Source organism: Salmo salar, chromosome 11, assembly GCF_965601325.2.
Source record: "Salmo salar chromosome 11, fSalSal1, whole genome shotgun sequence".
Lineage (NCBI taxonomy): Eukaryota > Metazoa > Chordata > Actinopteri > Salmoniformes > Salmonidae > Salmo > Salmo salar.
Window position 1 is genome coordinate 106,264,770 of NC_138301.1, and position 19,260 is coordinate 106,284,029.

The 19,260-nt window shown below is 44.4% G+C and overlaps 1 protein-coding gene across 2 annotated transcripts; it reads left to right on the top strand.

Annotated features, from left to right (window-relative positions):
- On the top strand, window positions 1–19,191 carry LOC106563438 (WD repeat-containing protein 44). Of its 2 annotated transcripts, none has more exons than XM_014129010.3 (20): window positions 1–536; window positions 957–990; window positions 1,450–1,527; window positions 10,645–11,272; window positions 11,545–11,669; window positions 13,478–13,570; window positions 13,705–13,841; window positions 14,041–14,124; window positions 14,246–14,352; window positions 14,481–14,632; window positions 14,779–14,917; window positions 15,025–15,098; window positions 15,272–15,382; window positions 15,484–15,606; window positions 15,748–15,939; window positions 16,100–16,201; window positions 17,856–17,971; window positions 18,060–18,187; window positions 18,295–18,441; window positions 18,580–19,191. In XM_014129010.3, exons 1-20 carry the CDS (start codon window positions 463–465, stop codon window positions 18,666–18,668), a joined length of 2,733 nt encoding a protein of 910 aa, XP_013984485.1. In that variant the 5' UTR covers window positions 1–462; the 3' UTR covers window positions 18,669–19,191. The 2 variants fall into 2 exon arrangements, with proteins under 2 accessions (XP_013984485.1, XP_013984486.1); XM_014129011.3 differs by having other exon boundaries at window positions 2–536; window positions 15,025–15,089.
- The last annotated feature ends 69 nt before the right edge of the window (window positions 19,192–19,260 follow it).

The following is a 19,260-nucleotide window of genomic DNA, read 5'->3' on the forward strand; positions in this document are numbered from 1 at the left end:
TGGTGTGTTCTTCCTTATTTGTGATTACACAAGCTAGCTACATTTGGCCCGGCTGCAGACCTTTTTTTTGCTTGTTGAGGAAGAGGCTAATGGGCAGGCGTTTTATCGTTAGATATTTTGTTCGGAGTATGTATTTATGAATTGATTCAAGAAACTTGGTAGTTACCTAGGTAAAAACTAGCGCTAACTAACTTCTTTAACTAGCTGGTTACGTTAGCAGCCAGTTAGGAGTAGCTAGTACACACAGGTGAGTGGCCTCTCAAATGCATTAGCAACTTAGTAGCTAGCAACATCTGGGTGTATCCTAGCGAAGTAAGTGAGTTTTCAGTCGATTACTTTTTTATTTGCTGCACAAATTGGAAGTCTTCATCACTTCGAACCGAACACAAATATTGCAGTGATTTCCCTTAGTTTAGATGCATGCAGGGCCTCTACGATATCTAGTTCACGTTAGCTAGCTAAATGGCGTCAGATAGTGACACAGAGGAATTCTACGATGCTGCTGAAGACATACATTTTACTCCACCGCCTAAATTGTAAGTGACCTTTCTACTTACAGCTATTGTTAAAGAACTATCGTGTGTTTTTTTTATATGCTGTGATTGGTATTGAAACGTTCTCAGATATGACGTAGATGATGCTGGCCATTGAGTTGCACCAGATGTTAGCAAGAGAGAACATTGTTTTGTTCATACATTCAGTGTTTCTTCTGTAGCTAATAAAGGAACAAAAACATTAGTTATCATTTTGACAACAATAACGGCTCATCTGTCTGGATGATTTTGCCTTGTTTACTCTACCCCATCCTTTTAATTATTCAAATGTTGTGGGGAGATCAATTCCCCAAGTCTACCAACAGGAATTGTGTCTGATTGACGTGTGTCTCTTTGACGCACAACCATATCAGGACTAGTCTTGTGACTAACACATTTTTACTTGTCTTTTTTATTGCTTAGGACACTGACACAGTTTGTTCTTCCCACACCTCAGGTATGTCTTCTTCTTACTATCATTTTACAGTTTTGAACATTTGTTTCTAACAGCCATCTCCTTTTTAAAGAGTTTAGTTTAACTTTGGAGTGCCATATCAAAGACTGTAACCCAGAGTGCTGGTTTTAGTTAAATCATTACTTAAAAGGCATATCTGCTGTTAACTACTTTCAAATGAGCTAGCTAGAGGATGGCCTTTAAGTGCTCTATTGAGGTTAAAGTTAACCCAAAACACAACTTTTAGTGGGATTGTTTGCAATAAGCAGTTTGCTATTGCATGTCCTGAGTTGCCAGTGAAGTTGTGTTTTAAAGACTCTATTCAGGACGCTGTCATCTCATTTACTAGTAAAATATTACAAAACATAAGCACATCCCAGCATTTTAAAGTGCTTGGATGCACTGTATGAGGTTGTTTGACTCTCCCTTTTGTTTTTGTGCCTTTGTTTTGTGTTCCTACAGGGGGTGGTAGAGAGCCCACCAGAGGACGTGGCTGTTGGGCTGGCCTCACTTGATGCACGCCAAGATGACCCCATCCAGGTATTTCCTCCTTATCTTCAAATCTAGGCCAACGCTCATGAATCCCTACTCAGATGGGGCATTGTGAATGTCATTATGAAACAAAGTTTTGTTTTATTCCCTGTGATTTTTTAAAAAGTCACTGAGTATGTGTTGTTCATGTCTTAATGTTTCTTTTTTATGGTGGCTGAGTCCTGGGCTTTATGTAAATGTAGCTAGTCTGTCACTGTTCTATGGAGTCACTGCCAGTGAGGGGTGTATTACACCACTAAGTGGTCTAGGTCATTAAAGGGGAACTGGGGGGTCCCGAGTGGCGCACCGGTGTAAGGCATCGCATCTCAGTGCTTGAGGCGTCACTACAGACACCCTGGTTCAAATCCAGGCTGTATCGCAACCGGGCGTGATTGGAAGTCCCATAGGGTGGTGCACAATTGGCCCAGAGTCGTTCGTGTTTGGCCGGTGTAGAACGTCATTTTAAATAAGAATTTGTTCTTAACTATCTTGCCTAGTTAAAGGTTCAATAAAAAACCTGCACCCTTTTGGCTTACTCCTCAAGAAATGCTGGCAGAAGCCAAATGTGAGTTGGTTTGGGGGTGTGGTTTGATGTGGGGGTTTCTTGACACATCAATCGGTCAGAACCTTGCCTGCAACTGTTTCCCCCCACACAATCACATCAAACATTTCTCCTGCAGGCTGAGTTCAATAAATATATGCAGATGTATAGTGAGATGCTGGAGGAAGCTTTGAATAGGTCAGTAGCCTACAGAGTAATATGAGAAGAATGCAATTGCTGAATTTATGTAGATATTCTAAACTAAGTGTTTTGATAACTTTCAAATGTAATAACAGGTCCATGTAGAATAAACATAATACCATAGAAGCGGTGCTCTGCTAATATAACAATGTGCATCTTTCATTCTCATTCCCAGTTGATACAGATACTGTGCCTATTGGTGTTAATGGGGGCTACCTTGGCACATTTTAATGCCGAGTGCCAGGTCTCTCTCCATTCAGAAACATCAGTATCAAGCCTGTCTGTTAGTCTGAAACATCACGTCTCCATGTGCTGGCTCCATACATGTTTCTGTGAACACATACACACATAGTTACTGTTCTATTACCAATGGCAGTTAGGATAGGTAATATCTGACATACAAACAGGTACTATGTGGAAGTTTGAACAGGTCAGATAAAACCTACCATATTATGGTCTCGCCATCAAATGACTGAGGCTGCCGTTTGGCTAAAGCATCTCCAGTCCATCGGTAGAAATAGGCAGAGTTCATCAGTGATACATGGAATGAAAAGGGTGTTGCTATTACTGGACATTTGTGCTGTACTGTATTATTAGTAATCACCTCATTGTGGATGTGTTGAGTGCCAGGTCTCTCCTGCATCTCATGCATCTGAACACATACGGTGTCTTCAGAAAGTATTCATGGCCCTTGACTTATTCCACATTGAAATTGGTTGTTGATTAGTGTTTAGCTCCATTCCGTTACTTTTTAACCTGAAAACTCCCCAGTCTTAACGATTACAAGCATACCCATAAACTGAAAATATGGAGAGTGGTACTCCGTAATGTGCTGGATTGGATTTGCCCCAAAAATAACACTTTGTATTCAGGACCCCCAAAAATACTGCTTTGCCAAATTTTTTGCAGTGTTAATTTCGTACCTTTTTGTAAACAGGATGCATGTTTTTTTTTTTTTTTTTTTAATCTGTACAGGATTCCTTCATTTCACTCTGTCAATTAGGTTAGTATTGTGGAGTAATGCCAATGTTGATCCATCCTCAAATTTCTCCTTTCCCAGCCATTAAACTATGTAATGGTTTTGAAGTCACCATTGGCCTCATGGTGAAATCCCTGAGTGGTTTTCTTCCTCTCTGGCAACTGAGTTAGGAAGGATGTCTTTATCCTTGTAGTGACTGGGTGTATTGATACCATCCAAAGTGTAATTAATAACTTCACCATGCATTCAATGTTTATTTATTTTTTACATCTACCAATGTGTGCTCTTCTTTGCGAGTCATTGGAAAACCTCCCTGGTAATTGTATGTGGGGTACAGAGATGAGGTAGTCATTCAAAATTAATGTTAAAACTTTTATTGCACACAGTCCATGCAACATATGTGACTTGTTAAGCAAAACATGTACTCCTTAAGGTATTTACGCTTGCCATAACAAAATACTTAATGACTGAAGACATTTCAGCTTTTCATTTTTTATTTATTTGTACAATTTTGAAAAACATTATTCCACTTTGAAATGATTGGGTATTGTGTGTAGGCCAATGACACAACATCTCAATGTAATCCACTTTAATTTCAGGCTGTAACACAACAAAATGTGGATAAAGTCAAGGGGTGTGAATACTTTCTGAATGCTCTGTAAACAGTCACTGTTCTATTACTAATGGCAGTTAGGGATAGGTGATATCTGACACACAAACATGCTATGTTGAAGTTTGAACGGGTCAGACCAAACCTACCTAATTCTGTTCTCCCCATCGACAACCGTTGGTGAGCAGGCAAGAGGTGAGGTCTTTGCCAGAGCCCAATTGATGGGCATAGCAGCGTAGATAAGCTCCTAGCCTCTCGTCAAAAATACTGATTACATGATCAATAGTGGAACCAACCTAATTTCTGCGTTAATCTTTCTATTTCACTTCAGATATCATAAAATGTGAAGTGAAATAGAATGGCAAGCACAGCGATCAGGCTCGTTCCACCCGGCTAGGTTATGCCCTGGAATTTTTATGCATCTAAGAAGTAGAAAATAAGCAGCAATTTATCAAAGTAATGAAGTGGGTTACCTTCTGTATTTGTACAAATTATGAGCCTGTGAAAGCTGTTGCTGGCCAGATACTTTCCAACATGTGGCTTACTGTTCCATTCATAGGAATTCTCACAGTAAAGGCATGTTGCTGTTCAGGGCCCCCTTGCTAGTCTTGTCTATGCTGCATATTTGGCTGCAAACTGGATCTCTCTCTAACCACTGCAACAGGCAATGTTATGAGGTGGTGTTGACTGGGAGGGATTTTCTTTTATACAACTTTCCACATAAAACACATTACCTGTCGTTGTTCATTCGGGCAGCAATTCGCGTCACTATCAGAGGCCTCGTTATGGCGGGGCCTTTTCATTGAAGTCATGGAAGACTGGCAACAACGGAGGTGTCACAAGGGTACTTGTGTCAAATTATTTTTTTATTTGTTTTATTTCACCTTTATTTAACCAGGTAGGCAAGTTGAGAACAAGTTCTCATTTACAATTGCGACCTGGCCAAGATAAAGCAAAGCAGTTTGACACATACAACAACAGATTTACACATGGAGTGAAACAAACAGTCAATAATACAGTAGAAAAATAAGTCTATGTACAATGTTAGCAAATGAGGTGAGATAAGGGATGTAAAGGCAAAAAGGCCATGGTGGTGAAGTGCATACAATATAGCAAGTAAAACACTGGAATGGTTGATTTGCAGTGGAAGTGCAAAGTAGAAATAATTAGGTGCAAAGGAGCTAAATACAGTAGGGGAAGAGGTAGTTGTTTGGGCTAAATTATAGATGGGCTATGTACAGGTGCAGTGATCTGTGAGCTGCTCTGACAGCTGGTGCTTAAAGCTAGTGAGGGAGATAAGTGTTTCCAGTTTCAGAGATTTTTGTAGTTCATTCCAGTCATTGGCAGCAGAGAACTTGAAGGAAAGGCGACAAAAGGAGGAATTGGCTTTGGGGGTGACCAGTGAGATATACCTGCTGGAATGCGTGCTACAGGTGGGTGCTGCTATGGTGACCAGCGAGCTCAGATAAGGGGGGACTTTACCTAGCAGGGTCTTCTAGATGACCTGGAGCCAGTGGGTTTGGCGACGAGTATGAAGCGAGGGCCAGCCAACGAGAGCGTACAGGTCGCAGTGGTGGGTAGTATATGGGGCTTTGGTGACAACGGATGGCACTGTGATAGACTGCATCCAATTTATTGAGTAGGGTGTTGGAGGCTATTTTGTAAATTACATCGCCAAAGTCGAGGATCGGTAGGATGGTCAGTTTTACGAGGGTATGTTTGGCAGCATGAGTGAAAGATGCTTTGTTGCGAAATAGGAAGCCAATTCTAGATTTAACTTTGGATTGGAAATGCTTAATGTGAGTCTGGAAGGAGAGTTTACAGTCTAACCAGACACCCAGGTATTTGTAGTTGTCCACATATTCTAAGTCAGAACCATCCAGAGTAGTGATACTGGACGGGCGGGCAGGTGCAGGCAGCGATCGGTTGAAGAGCATGCATTTAGTTTTACTTGCATTTAAAAGCAGTTGGAGGCCACGGAAGGAGAGTTGTATGGCATTGAAGCTAGTCTGGAGGGTTGTTAAGTGTCCAAAGAAGGGCCAGAAGTATACAGAATGGTGTCGTCTGCGTAGAGGTGGATTAGAGACTCACCAGCAGCAAGAGCGATGACACTTTTATTCAGAGGTCTTGCCTGACAAGCTGTGAAAATAGCAAGTGAACCAAATTATTTTTGGAGGTCACTAAACCATTGCTATCACATTGCTGGGCATGTTATGATACCTATGCTTCTTCTGGTAGGTGCTGGCATCCATTTATGACCAGGGAATCAGTCTGGCACCCAACTGTGCACTTTGTTGAACAGAAAACCAGGGTCAACGATTGTCGTCATCATCCATCAGTTATAAACATAGTTCGAGAAATAACGTAATCTTGTTTGAAAGCCAATTTTATGCTTTACAGATGTTGACTGACTAGCTCCAGATTGGATTAGATTCAGAATGGTGACAGTTACACTATGCAACATGTTTTGCTATGGTCCTGGTTTGGTTTGAGTTTGTTGCTGCTAGTTAGTACACTGTTGTAGTCAGACATGAGCTACATAGTACCACCATCGCTGCATCCATTATTTATTTGTGCCCGAGACATGGGTTGCACCTCAGATGTTAAGGTTTTGTCTAAGTTACACAACGTTAGTGGCATGGAAATATGCCACTATAATATGATGATATGATGGCTGAAGTAGGCAAATAATTAGAAGAAAACTGCCATATTATGTCCTCAAATTTACACTTATGTTCAAAAGTTTGGGGTCACATAGAAATGTCCATTTAAAATATCAAATTGATCAGAAAGACATTGTTAATGTTATAAATGACAATTGTAGCTGGAAACGGCTGATTTTTTTAATTTTTTTAATGGAATATCTATGTAAGCGTACAGAGGCCCGTTATCAGCAACCATCACTCCTGTGTTCCAATGGCACATTGTGTTAGCTAATCCAAGTTTATCATTTTAAAAGGCTAATTGATCATTAAAAAACCCTTTTGCAATTATGTTAGCACAGCTGAAACTGTTGTGCTGATTTTAAAGAAGCAATAAAACTGGCCGCCTTTAGACTAATTGAGTATCTGGAGCATCAGCATTTGTGGGTTCAAATACAGGCTCAAAATGGCCAGAAACAAAGACCTTTATTCTGAAACTCGTCAGTCTATTCTTGTTCTGAGAAATGAAGGCTATTCCATGCGAGAAATTGCCAAGAAACTGAATATCTCATACAACGCTGTGTACTACTCCCTTCAAAGTACTGCGCAAACTGGCTCTAACCAGAATAGAAAGAGGAGTGGGAGGCCCCAGTGCACAACTGAGCAAGAGGACAAGTACATTAGAGTGTCTCGTTTGAGAAACAAGTCCTCAACTGGCAGCTTCATTAAATGGTACCCGCTAAACACCAGTCTCAACGTCAACAGTGAAGAGGCGACTCCGGGATGCTGGCCTTGTTGGTGATGGGGACACCAAGGAACTTGAACGCTCAACCCGTTCCACTACAGTCCTGTAGCCCACGATCAGCTCCTTTGTCTTGATCACGTTGAGGTTGTCCTGGCACCACACGACCAGGTCTCCGATCTCATCCCTATAGGCTGTCTCATCGTTGTCGGTGATCAGGCCTACCACCATTGTGTCGTCAGCGAACTTAATGATGGTGTTGGAGTCGTGCTTGGCCACGCAGTCGTGGGTGAACAGGGAGTACAGGAGGGGACTAAACACACACCCCTGAGGGCCCCCCATTGTTGAGGATCAGCGTGGCTGTGTTGTTGCTACCCTTACCACCTGGGGGCAGCCTGTCAGGAAGTCCAGAATCCAGTTGCAGAGGGAGGTGTTTAGTCCCAGGGTCCTTAGCTTAGTGATGCGCTTTGTGGGCGCTATGGTGTTGAATGCTGAGCTGTAGTCAATAAATAGCATTCTCACATAGGTGGTCCTTTTTTCCAGGTGGGAAAGGGCAGTGTGGAGACGCAATCTCAATCGCACATCTGTGGATCTGTTAGGGCGGTATGCAAATTGCAGTGGGTCTAGGGTTTCTGGGATAATGGTGTTGATGTGAGCCATGACCAGCCTTTCTAAGCACTTCATGGCTACCGACGTGAGTGCCATGGGGCGGTAGTCATTTAGGCAGGTTACCTTCACGTTCTTGGGCACACAGACTATGGTGGTCTGCTTGAAACATGTAGGTATTACAGACTTGGTCAGGGAGAGGTTGAAAATGTCAGTGAAGACACTTGACAGTTGGTCCAAGCATGCTCTGATTACACATGCTGGGAATCCGTCTGGCCCCGTGGCCTTGTGAATGTTGACCTGTTTTAAAGGTCTTGCTCACATCGGCTACGGAGTGCGTGATCAAAGCACGTCAAAAATGGCTAGCTTTGGTAATGTTAGCTAGCTAAAATAGTGGTCCCCTCAGTCTTAATTAACAGGCTAAAGTTATACAGCAATTATGACCAAAGGTTTTCCTGCAAATTATTTACCTTCTTTTGAAATGTTGTGTTTCTGAGCCAAATCCAAGTTTTATTGTGGTAGGCTAACGTTAGCCAGCTGGCTAACGTCAGCGACGCTAGCAATGATAGTTATCAAAATATACATAACTAGCAGTCTATGGTCTCGATACCTGTATACTCACTGCAACTGCTCTGGGGACCAACAAACACCAACCACCTATTCCGTATGATGGCATCCTTCGGTAGGGGATACAAACCATAGTTGGTCAATCCGTAAGGGCTTTTCAGTCACAAACGACGTGTTCTTTTGCACGCGGATCCCTATTGAGGGGGTTTGTTTATCTGGCCTGGGTTACCCCAGTGGGAGGAGTTTGAACAGGGTGAGAAGTGATTTCACCTGGCTCCCTGGAGAAAGCCAGGTGCCCCGCTCTGGCCGACGGTGAAGTGATATAAACAAACACGTGGAGGGAGGAGGATTCTGTATTTTCACACGCAAAAGTGATTGCTTTTGCTAAAGACGTTTAATCTGCCTTCTCTTCTTAAATTCTAACATTTATATTAGGAAAAATATTTTTAACTCAGCAAAAAAAGAAACGTCCCCTTTTCAGGACCCTGTCTTTAAAAGATAATTAGTAAAAATCCAAGTAACTTCACAGATCTTCATTGTAAAAGGGTTTAAACACTGTTTCCCATGCTTGTTCAATGAACCATTAATTATTAATGAACATGCACCTGTGGAACGGTCGTTAAGACACTAACAGCTTACAGACGGTAGGCAATTAAGGCCACAGTTATGAAAACATAGGACACCAAAGAGGCCTTTCTATTGACTCTGAAAAAACTCCAAAAGAAAGGTGCCCAAGGGTCCCTGCTCATCTGCGTGAACGTGCCTTATGCATGCTGCAAGGAGGCATGAGAACTGCAGATGTGGCAAGGGCAATAAATTGCTATGTCCGTACTGTGAGACGCCTAAGACAGCGCTACAGGGAGACAGGATGGACAGCTGATCGTCCTCGCAGTGGCAGACCACATGTAACAACACCTGCACAGGATCGGTACATCTGAACATCACGCCTGCGGGACAGGTACAGGATGGCAACAACAACTGCTGAGTTACACCAGGAATGCACAATCCCTCCATCAGTGCTCAGACTGTCCACAATAGGCTGAGAGCGGCTGGACTGAGGGCTTGTAGGCCTGTTGTAAGGCAGGTCCTCACCAGACATCACCGGCAACAACGTCGCCTATGGGCACAAACCCACCGTCGCTGGACCAGACAGGACTGGCAAAAAGTGCTCTTCACTGATGAGTTGCGTTTTTGTCTCACCAGGGGTGATGGTCGGATTCGCGTTTATCGTTGAAGGAATGAGCGTTACACCGAGGCCTGTACTCTGGAGCGGGATCAATTTGGAGGTGGAGGGTCCGTCATGGTCTTGGGCGGTGTGTCACAGCATCTTCGGACTGAGCTTGTTGTCATTGCAGGCAATCTCAACACTGTGCGTTACAGGGAAGACATCCTCCTCCCTCATGTGGTACCCTTTCTGCAGGTTCATCCTGACATGACCCTCCAGCATGACAATGCCACCAGCCATACTGCTCATACTGTGCGTGATTTCCTGCAAGACAGGAATGTCAGTGTTCTGCCATGGCCAGCGACGAGCCCGGATCTCAATCCCATTGAGCACATCTGGGAGACGGTTGGATCGGAGGGTGAGGACCAGGGCCATTCCCCCCAGAAATGTTAGGGAACTTGCAGGTGCCTTGGTGGAAGAGTGGGGTAACATCTCACAATAAGAACTGGCAAATCTGGTGCAGTCCATGAGGAGGAGATGCACTGCAGTACTTAATGCAGCTGGTGGCCACACCAGATACTGACTTACTTTTGACCCCCCCCCCCCCTTTGTTCAGGGACACATTATTCCATTTCTGTTAGTCACGTGTCTTATGGAACTTGCTCAGTTTGTCTCAGTTGTTGAATCTTATGTTCATACAAATATTTACACATGTTAAGTTTGCTGAAAAATAAACGCAGTTGACAGTGAGAGGATGTTTCTTTTTTTGCTGACTTTCTGTTTCTCAAAATTATCCTATTTACACTGTAGTCAATTTTGACACTAGAATAAATGTTTCTGACTCATATCGATGCCACATGCCGTTTTCAAAGGGATTAGTTGGTTTTTAGGGGCAGTCGCTCTTTAAAATCAACGCACACAGCCCCTCAACATGTGTCTGTCTAATCCTTCTCCACACCCCTCTTTCACCGTGACTGAATACAAGAACAATCTCCTCATTTGAGGAACATCCTGTTATGAGAACATCCCTTTGGATGATAATGTTTTCATCGGTGATGTCTTGTTCCTCCTAGATCATCGACAGCATCATTGAGGAGAGCCAGAAGGGAAGTGTGGCGGAGGAGGCTCTGCTGATGGGAGAGAGGGATGTTGAGACGAGGGCGGAGTCTGAGGTGAAGAAGGAGAATAAGGCCCCTGTAGAACCAGAGCATCCTGCTGTGGACTCTCAGCCTGTGGTTGAGAGATCAGAGCAGCCTCAGGAACAGCAGGGAGCGTGTTCCATGGTTCTCCCAGACATTCCCGGCCCGTCGGTTGGGTCACAGGAGCACGTCCAGCCCCCAGACATCACCAGCACCCTGGGTCAGGGCCAGAATCAACCAGACCTCCCACCGGACCTCCCGCCGGACCTTCCTGACCTACCCCGGGTGTCTGCAGAGGACAGGGAGCAGAGACCTGCAGACATCCTAGACCAGGTCCCCCTCACAGACAAGAAGCCAGGTGACTCCACCGACCCTGGACCTTCTAAACCCCCACGGCAGTGCACTGTAGAGCCTGACATTGTGGCCAGCACCAAGAAGCCTCCGCCCTCACGCCCTCCTCCTCCCAGCGGAGCTCCTCCTCCTCGACCACCTCCCCCATCCCGACCTGCTCTACCCCTCAGCAAGAAGTCCCAGGAGTGTTTGAGGCCCACAGGACTGGATGGTAAATAACGCTGTACTTGTTTCTCCACACACCCAATTGCATAAGGTCAATAGACTGAATGCTGATATGCATGTCAATTAAACATTTTCCTACAGGGCGTAAATACATTGATTGACCTCTCATAAATGTTCACTTCTGTTCCCACACCTACTACTTATAAATTCTATTAAAATTAAGGTTGTAGGTAATTTAATTGTTTAACCATGGAGACAAAGTTACTGTGTTGACCTTTGACCCTGCGTGTCTGCTGTGTGATTGGCCTTTGTGTGCAGCGGAGCCAGAGGAGTCGTGTGGCCTGGTGTCTCCCAGCAGCACAGTGAGAGGCATCACCAAGGATCTGCAGCACTCTCTGGACTTGGCCAGCGCCACCAGCGGGGACAAGGTGGTCACAGCACAGGTCAGTTGGTAGTTGTTTCCCATGCGTTCCATTGGCACAGCACACGGGTCCACAAATTGTTGCCCAAGAAGTACAGTGCATTCGGGAAGTATTCAGACCACTTCCCCTTTTCACATTTTGTTACGTTACAGCCTTATTCTAAAATGTGTTACATTCTATTTTTTCCTCGTCAATCTACACACACTACTCCATAATGACAAAGCAAAAACAGGTTTTTAGTATTTTTTTGCTAATTTATTAAAAATACAATACCTTATTTACATAAGTGTTCAGACCCTTTGCTATGAGACTCGAAATTGATCTCAGGTGCATCCTGTTTCCATTGATCATCCTTGAGCTGTTTCTACAACATGATTGGAGTCCACCTGTGATAAATTCAATTGATTGGACATGATTTCGAAAGGCACACACCTGTCTATATAAAGGTCTCACAGTTGACAGTGCATGTCAGAGCAAAAGCCAAGCCATGAGGTCGAAGGAATTGTCCGAAGAGCTCCGAGACAGGATTGTCGAGGCACAGATCTGGGGAAGGGTAACAAAAAATGTCTGCAGCATTGAAGGTCCCCAAGAACACAGTGGCCTCCATCATTCTTAAATGGAAGAAGTTTGGAGCCACCAAGGCCTTTTTAGAGCTGGCTGCCTGGCCAAACTGAGCAATCGGGGGAGAAGGACCTTGGTCAGGGAGGTGACCAAGAACCCGATGGTCAGTCTGACAGAGCCTCAAAGTGTAGATGGAGGAACCTTCTAGAAGGACAATCATCTCTGCAGCACTCCACTAATCAAGCCTTTGTTAGAGTGGCCAGACGGAAGCCACTCCTCAGTAAAAGGCAGCCCGCTTGGAGTTTGCCAAAAGGCACCTAAAGGACTCTGATCATGATAAACAAGGTTCTCTGGTCTGATGAAACCAAGATTGAATTGTTTGTCCTGAATACCAAGCGTCACATCTGGAGGAAACCTGGCACCATCCCTACAGTGAAGCATGGTGGTGGTGGCAGCATCATGCTGTGAGGATGTTTTTCAGCCGCAGGGACTGGGAGACTAGTCAGGATCGAGGCAAAGCTGAACAGAGCAAAGTACAGAGATCCTTAATGAAAACCTGCTCCAGAGCGCTCAGGGCCTCAGACTGGGGCCTAGGTTTACCTTCCAACAGGACAACGTCCCTAAGCACACAGCCAAGACAATGCAGGAGTGGCTTTGGGACAAGTCTCAATGTTCTTGAGTGGCCCGCACTTGAACCTGATAGAACATCTCTGGAGAGACCTGAAAATAGCTGTGCAGCGACACTCCCCATCCAACCTGACCGAGCTTGAGAAGATCTGCAGAGAAGAATGGGAGAAGTTCCCCAAATACAGGTGTGCCAAGCTTGTACCGTCATACCCAAGAAGACTCGAGACTGGTGCTTCAACAAAATACTGAGTAAATGGTCTGAATACTTATGTAAATGTCATATTTCAGTTTATTATTTTTAATACATTTGCAAAAAATGTCTAAACCTGTTTTTGCTTTGTCATTATGGGGTATTGTGTGTAGATTGATGAGGGGAGGGGGAAAACAATCAATTTTAGAATAAGGCTGTAACGTAACAAAATGTGGAAAAGGGAAGGTGGTCTGAATACTTTCCGAATGCACTGTATATATTCTTCTGCACCTGGTGAACACTTTGTCCTGACGAAGACCCAGTCCTTTTCTGACTAAACACTTTAAGAGCAGCGTGTTGATTTTACTTTTAGTTCTATGTTGTCCTCTTTTTCAACAGCCTTTAACAATTTTGAATACTGGTTAGTTAACACCTGTTTGTGTTCCCACAGGAGAATGAGGATGAGCAAGCATCCGGTCCCATTGATGACTCTCTAGGTCCTCAGCGCCCACGCTCCAACTCTGGCAGAGAGCTGACTGATGAGGTACATATTGTCGTCTCTGTGTCTTCCATTCATCCAGCCTTCAGCTCCTTTTGTAGAGGTTTGCTTCTGTCTACACATACCTTTTTGAGTGTGTGTTTCAAATTCATTGATTGGGTGTGCTGTCTCTGTAATAGGAGATCCTGGCGAGTGTGATGATCAAGAATCTGGACACTGGGGAGGAGATCCCTCTGATCCAGGCAGAGGAGAAGCTTCCTACAGGGATCAACCCACTCACATTACACATCATGAGGAGGACCAAGGAGTACATCACGTAAGAACTGCTCTCCTATTACATCAACTATTCTAATATCTCATGGGCTCACACCAATCCCTGGTATATGGTTAAAAAACATACAGCTATATAATCATTCCCCTGTGCTAACAGATTGCTTTGGTGAGGATATAGTGAGTAGCACTCACATGCAGCAATACAGAAGATATCACCGTTTGTTCCTTTTTTTTTCTGTCAGGAATGACGCAGCACAGTCCGATGATGATGACAGAGGCCAGGCTCCGCTGACTGACACAGACGGAGGGAAGCTGAAACAGAAAACGTAAGACTTGGAACAGTGCCCTGCCTCTTGCTGTGGTTACAGTCTTTCCTCTCTGCTGCTGTGACAGAGCCTGTGATAAAGTTCATGGAGTTTTATGTCTCCTCTGTCTTCACTCCCCCAGCACTCGGCTGAAGAAGTTCCTGGGCAAGTCTGTGAAGAGGGCCAAGCATCTGGCTGAGGAGTATGGGGAGAAGGCCGTCAACAAGGTGAAGAGTGTCCGTGATGAAGGTATGCCAAGCCCCACCCCAATCACATGCCTGCTTGTTTTCATGATGGACATATTTTTGTATTTGCTCTTCATCAGTTGGTCAGTAGTGTTGCTGCTGTTTAGTCTCACTGCGTGGTTGTTGTCTCAGTTTTCCATAACGACCAGGATGACCCGTCATCCAGTGACGATGAGGGGATGCCCTACACCCGGCCTGTCAAGTTCAAGGCAGCCCACAGCTTCAAGGGCCCCTTCGACTTTGATCAGGTCAAGGTGGTCCAGGACCTGAGCGGAGAACACATGGTAAGATATTGTGTTAATGTGTCAGTGCTTTCATTCCATTAAACAATTGACTACTGCCATGACTGAAGCACATGTTACAATGAATGTAGATGTAAAACGTGAGTATATGTATATTTTGCCAAACCCTTGTTCTGTGGTTCCCTCAGGGTGCAGTGTGGACCATGAAGTTCTCTCACTGCGGGAGGCTGTTGGCGACAGCAGGCCAGGACAACGTGGTGCGAATCTGGGTTCTGAAAAATTCCTTTGACTACTTCAACAACATGAGGGCAAAGTACAACACTGAAGGTAGGTAGATCATGAGTAGTTTAGTTTCTCTCTCTACCACACCTTTGGAAAATGTAAGGCTTGTTTGGTGGGTTTCTCATGGTTCCTCCCTTTATGTTGTCAACCAGGTCGTGTGTCTCCCTCTCCCTCTCAGGAAAGCCTGTGTTCCTCCAAATCAGACACGGACGGTGGGGTGAGTAAGGTTAGGACCCGTCTGTGATATAATCAGATGCATGGTTTATTTGTGTTAACTCAAACCACTAAAGGAGGAAGTAATAGCTCAATCACACCCAGTTGTCTAGAAGGTCTAATTTAACCAGTGTTACCATTCAGACCTCAGCACCAGTCTGACAGACAAGTGTCTTCTGTTCCCAGATGAGCAGTGTTCCTGAAGACCCTGAGGACAAGAATCTCCCCTTCCGCCAAATCCCGTTCTGCAAGTACAAGGGTCATACAGCTGACTTGCTTGACCTGTCCTGGTCAAAGGTGATACTCCAAATCCCTTTCCTCCTCCCCCTTTAAAAAAAACAACACTCCCAAACGACTGTACACTGTGTCCTAATATTTCCTGTGTTCTTTGTTTCCAGAACTACTTCCTGCTTTCCTCGTCGATGGATAAGACAGTCCGACTGTGGCACATATCCAGGAGAGAGTGTCTATGCTGCTTTCAGCATATTGACTTTGTCACAGCCATCGCTTTCCATCCCAGAGTAAGTGGGCCTCTGTGAGCTTGTGTGCCTTTGTTAGTGCGTGTTTAGGTTTAAGTATGGACCTTTTTAAGTGCAGAATGAGTTGGCTGTATTTGTGTTCTGACTGTGATAGCCAGACTAATGATCTGTTATTTCTCCTAGGATGACAGGTACTTTCTGAGTGGCTCTCTGGATGGGAAACTGCGTCTGTGGAACATCCCAGACAAGAAGGTAGCTCTGTGGAATGAGGTGGATGGACAAACACGCCTCATCACTGCTGCCAACTTCTGCCAGAACGGGAAGTATGCTGTCATTGGCACCTACGATGGCCGCTGCATCTTCTACGACACAGAGGTACGGTGGAGGGAGAATTATACACTGTTCCTCAAGTTTGAAGAATCATTATTTCAGCCAATGTTTGATGATTCTTTGAGCATTACAATGGCTGAACATAATTATGAAAATGAGGAACACAGGATATGGTTTACCATTTCTAAGTTGTTTCTTTTTTCAGCGCCTTAAATACCACACCCAGATCCATGTACGGTCAACCAGAGGCAGGAACCGAGTGGGGCGGAAAATCACAGGCATCGAGCCTCTACCTGGAGAGAACAAGGTATACCCATGTTCTGATGAACTTTCCAGACATGCCTCTCTGGAGATGACAGACTAGTGACCAATGTTCCCACTAAGCTGTGGGCATGCAGCTCCCCGGGACTGCCGCACAGAAGAAATATCAGCCCACGCAGAGAAACACAAGATTGAACTTCACTCAACTTTCTCTAGTTTTCCCCCTTAGTTAACACTATTAACATTTCCCTTTACTGTGGGAATGGTGATCGAATCAACGCATTATTATCCACTTTCAATGCAACATACCAAAACAAACTATGCAAGACTTACTATGCAAAACTAACTATGCAAGAGATTTTGTTGTAGGTAGGCTAGAATGCATCGGAGTAGGATTCCATTTTATTGACACGCCCATACTCTACACAGACCTTTGGGGCATGACCAATCAGAGCTGCAGTAGGCCTATATGCAAATAGACAATTGTCATATAAAGTTCATTCGGAAAGTATTCAGACCCCTTGACTTTTTCCACATTTTGTTACGTTACAGCTGTATTCTAAAATGGATTAAATAAATAAAAATCCTCAATCTACACACAATACCCCATAATGACAAAGCAAATGTGTCTAAAAATGGCTATAAACCTGTTTCTGCTTTGTCATTATGGGGGGGGTGTGTGTGATATTTTTTGACTGCCAAACCCTAACCCGGATGACACTGGACCAACTGTGCATCGCCCTATGGGACTCCCAATCACGGCCGGTTGTGATAAAGCCTGGAGTCGAACCAGGGTCTGTAGTGACTCTAGCGCTGAGATGCAGTGCCTTCGACCACTGCGCCACTCGGGAGCCCCTTGATGAGGGGGGAAAAAAATATTAAATCCATTTCAGAATAAGGCTGTAATGTAACAAAATGTGGAAAAAGTCAAGGGGTCTGAATACTTTCCAAATGCACTGTATGGATCTGTGCCATTCACTTTGAACTGGACTGTGTCCAGGGTGAGCGGTCGTGAGTAGATGCTTGTTCTGAGATCAAAGCAAGAGCTGCATGTAGCCGTGTGTGCACATTTGTTCATATCATTTAATAGTTAGTGAGTTATTAGCCCATATTATAGATAATTTGGGGGAGTGATTGCAATGGGGGTGTGATTGCTTCCTATAAGAGCACAAAACGAGTACATTTCTAGACATCTTTGAAAAGTGAGTCAGGTAAAGAGCTTTTTTTGATGTCTTAATGGGGCAGTGTTGTATTTTGAGACGGGCTTGAATAAGCTAAGTAGCTAATGGCAGAGGGTAGTATCATTTGTCTGATTGTCTGTAATAATGGTTGGGGAATAATAATAATGCATTTTATTTTGTAAGGTGGTTTCTTCCATCAAACACATTTTCAGTCACCTCCTTGTCTGACGGACAAGTGGATAAACAGGTTGTCAAGCCCTGCATGTTTTGTTTGTTTTTAAAGTCTCATGGAATGTAGGTCTACATTGAACACCACACAAAGGCTGCTACAGTAGGCTGAATGATAAATTGCTATCATGTTAAAATGTTATGGGATGAATTTTCTCTGTTTTTGATGGTAGGCCTACATTATGATCAAATGGCCACAGTAGCCTCCTTGACCACTGTCTGAAACTGTAACTTAAAATTCAGGGTACGTTGCAGTTGTCCGTTAGCTAAGTCTCTTTATTTTGTTATTAGATTCTGGTAACCTCCAATGACTGCAGGATCCGCCTGTATGACCTGCGGGACCTGTCTCTGTCCATGAAGTACAAGGGTTATGTCAACAGCAGTAGTCAGATCAAAGCCAGCTTCAGGTGAGAACAGCTCCACCTCAGTCCGCCATGTTGTTCAATGTTGCCGGTCAACAAATCGTGAGGAACGGCTACGCTCTTTATTTTCCAGCCATGACTATTCGTTCATTGTGAGTGGCTCAGAAGACAAGTACGTGTACATCTGGAGCACCTACCATGATCTGAGCAAGTTTACCTCCGTACGACGAGACCGCAATGACTTCTGGGAGGGAATTAAAGGTACCTAGATACTGTAGTGGTGCTCAGGTCTTTACAGTTGGTAACATGAAAGTCTGGTTGGCTTGGTTGTAGTGTCCCTCCGCTAAGTCTAGTCTCTTGTCTTTCAGCCCACAATGCAGTAGTGACATCGGCCATTTTCGCCCCCCATCCTAACCTGATCGTCCCCCAAGAGGCGGGGGCAGAGAAAGCGGGGGCTGGGGCCGAAGCAGAGTGTAAGAGCGTGGACTCCACTGATTCCGAAACCATTCCGTCAGGTACAGCATGCCGGTTGAGACCTGTTTCTGTATGCTTAGACTAATCAGAGGGATTACCATAAACTGATGTGTTGAGTGGATAGTAAAACACTTTTTTTGTATACTTTCAATGCTTAACATGGTATTTCTTGTCCACAGGGGCTCTGAAGGCCGATCATACGGAGGTTCTGCTCTCTGCTGACTTCACCGGCGCCATTAAAGTTTTCATCAATGTAAAAAAATACTGAGCACTTCTGCCTTAAAGGCTTCACCCTGAACATATACTGAACTCTTGTCAGTGTGCCAGTGTACAGTCCTACCATGGAGGCAGAGCAACCCGCTACCCTGCCAATGCTTCTAAAACTGGACAATTTCCTACTGGTGAGTGCTCCGGGAGGGAGGAGTTAACCCTCCGGAGAACAGGGACCCTAAAGTAGAGGATGATGATGGTGGCGGAAGTGGCTCACAGATGTCCTGTCACAAAGAACAAGTGCACTGTGTTTAAAGTAAAGCAGGTTTGTGAGACTGGATCAGACCGTATAGTAGGACCAGAATTTGGTTAAACAAGTGCAGTGTGGGGTGGACGGTTATGACACTAATGGAAGCTTTTTGTCAGTTTTAACAGGCACTGTCTTACTCTTAACTTCACTGCTTTTCTAGTACCCTCTCCTCCTTGCCAGGAATGTCCGTCTTAAAATTAAAACCAACTCCAATCATTTCAGGTACATCTGTGTCTTATGTTATGAAAAATAAAATGGAACCACTTTTTAAGCATAATGGTTTTCATTTATAAAGTGCTCTCATTCTATTTTTTTCCATGGAGAAGAGATTAGTTTCCAA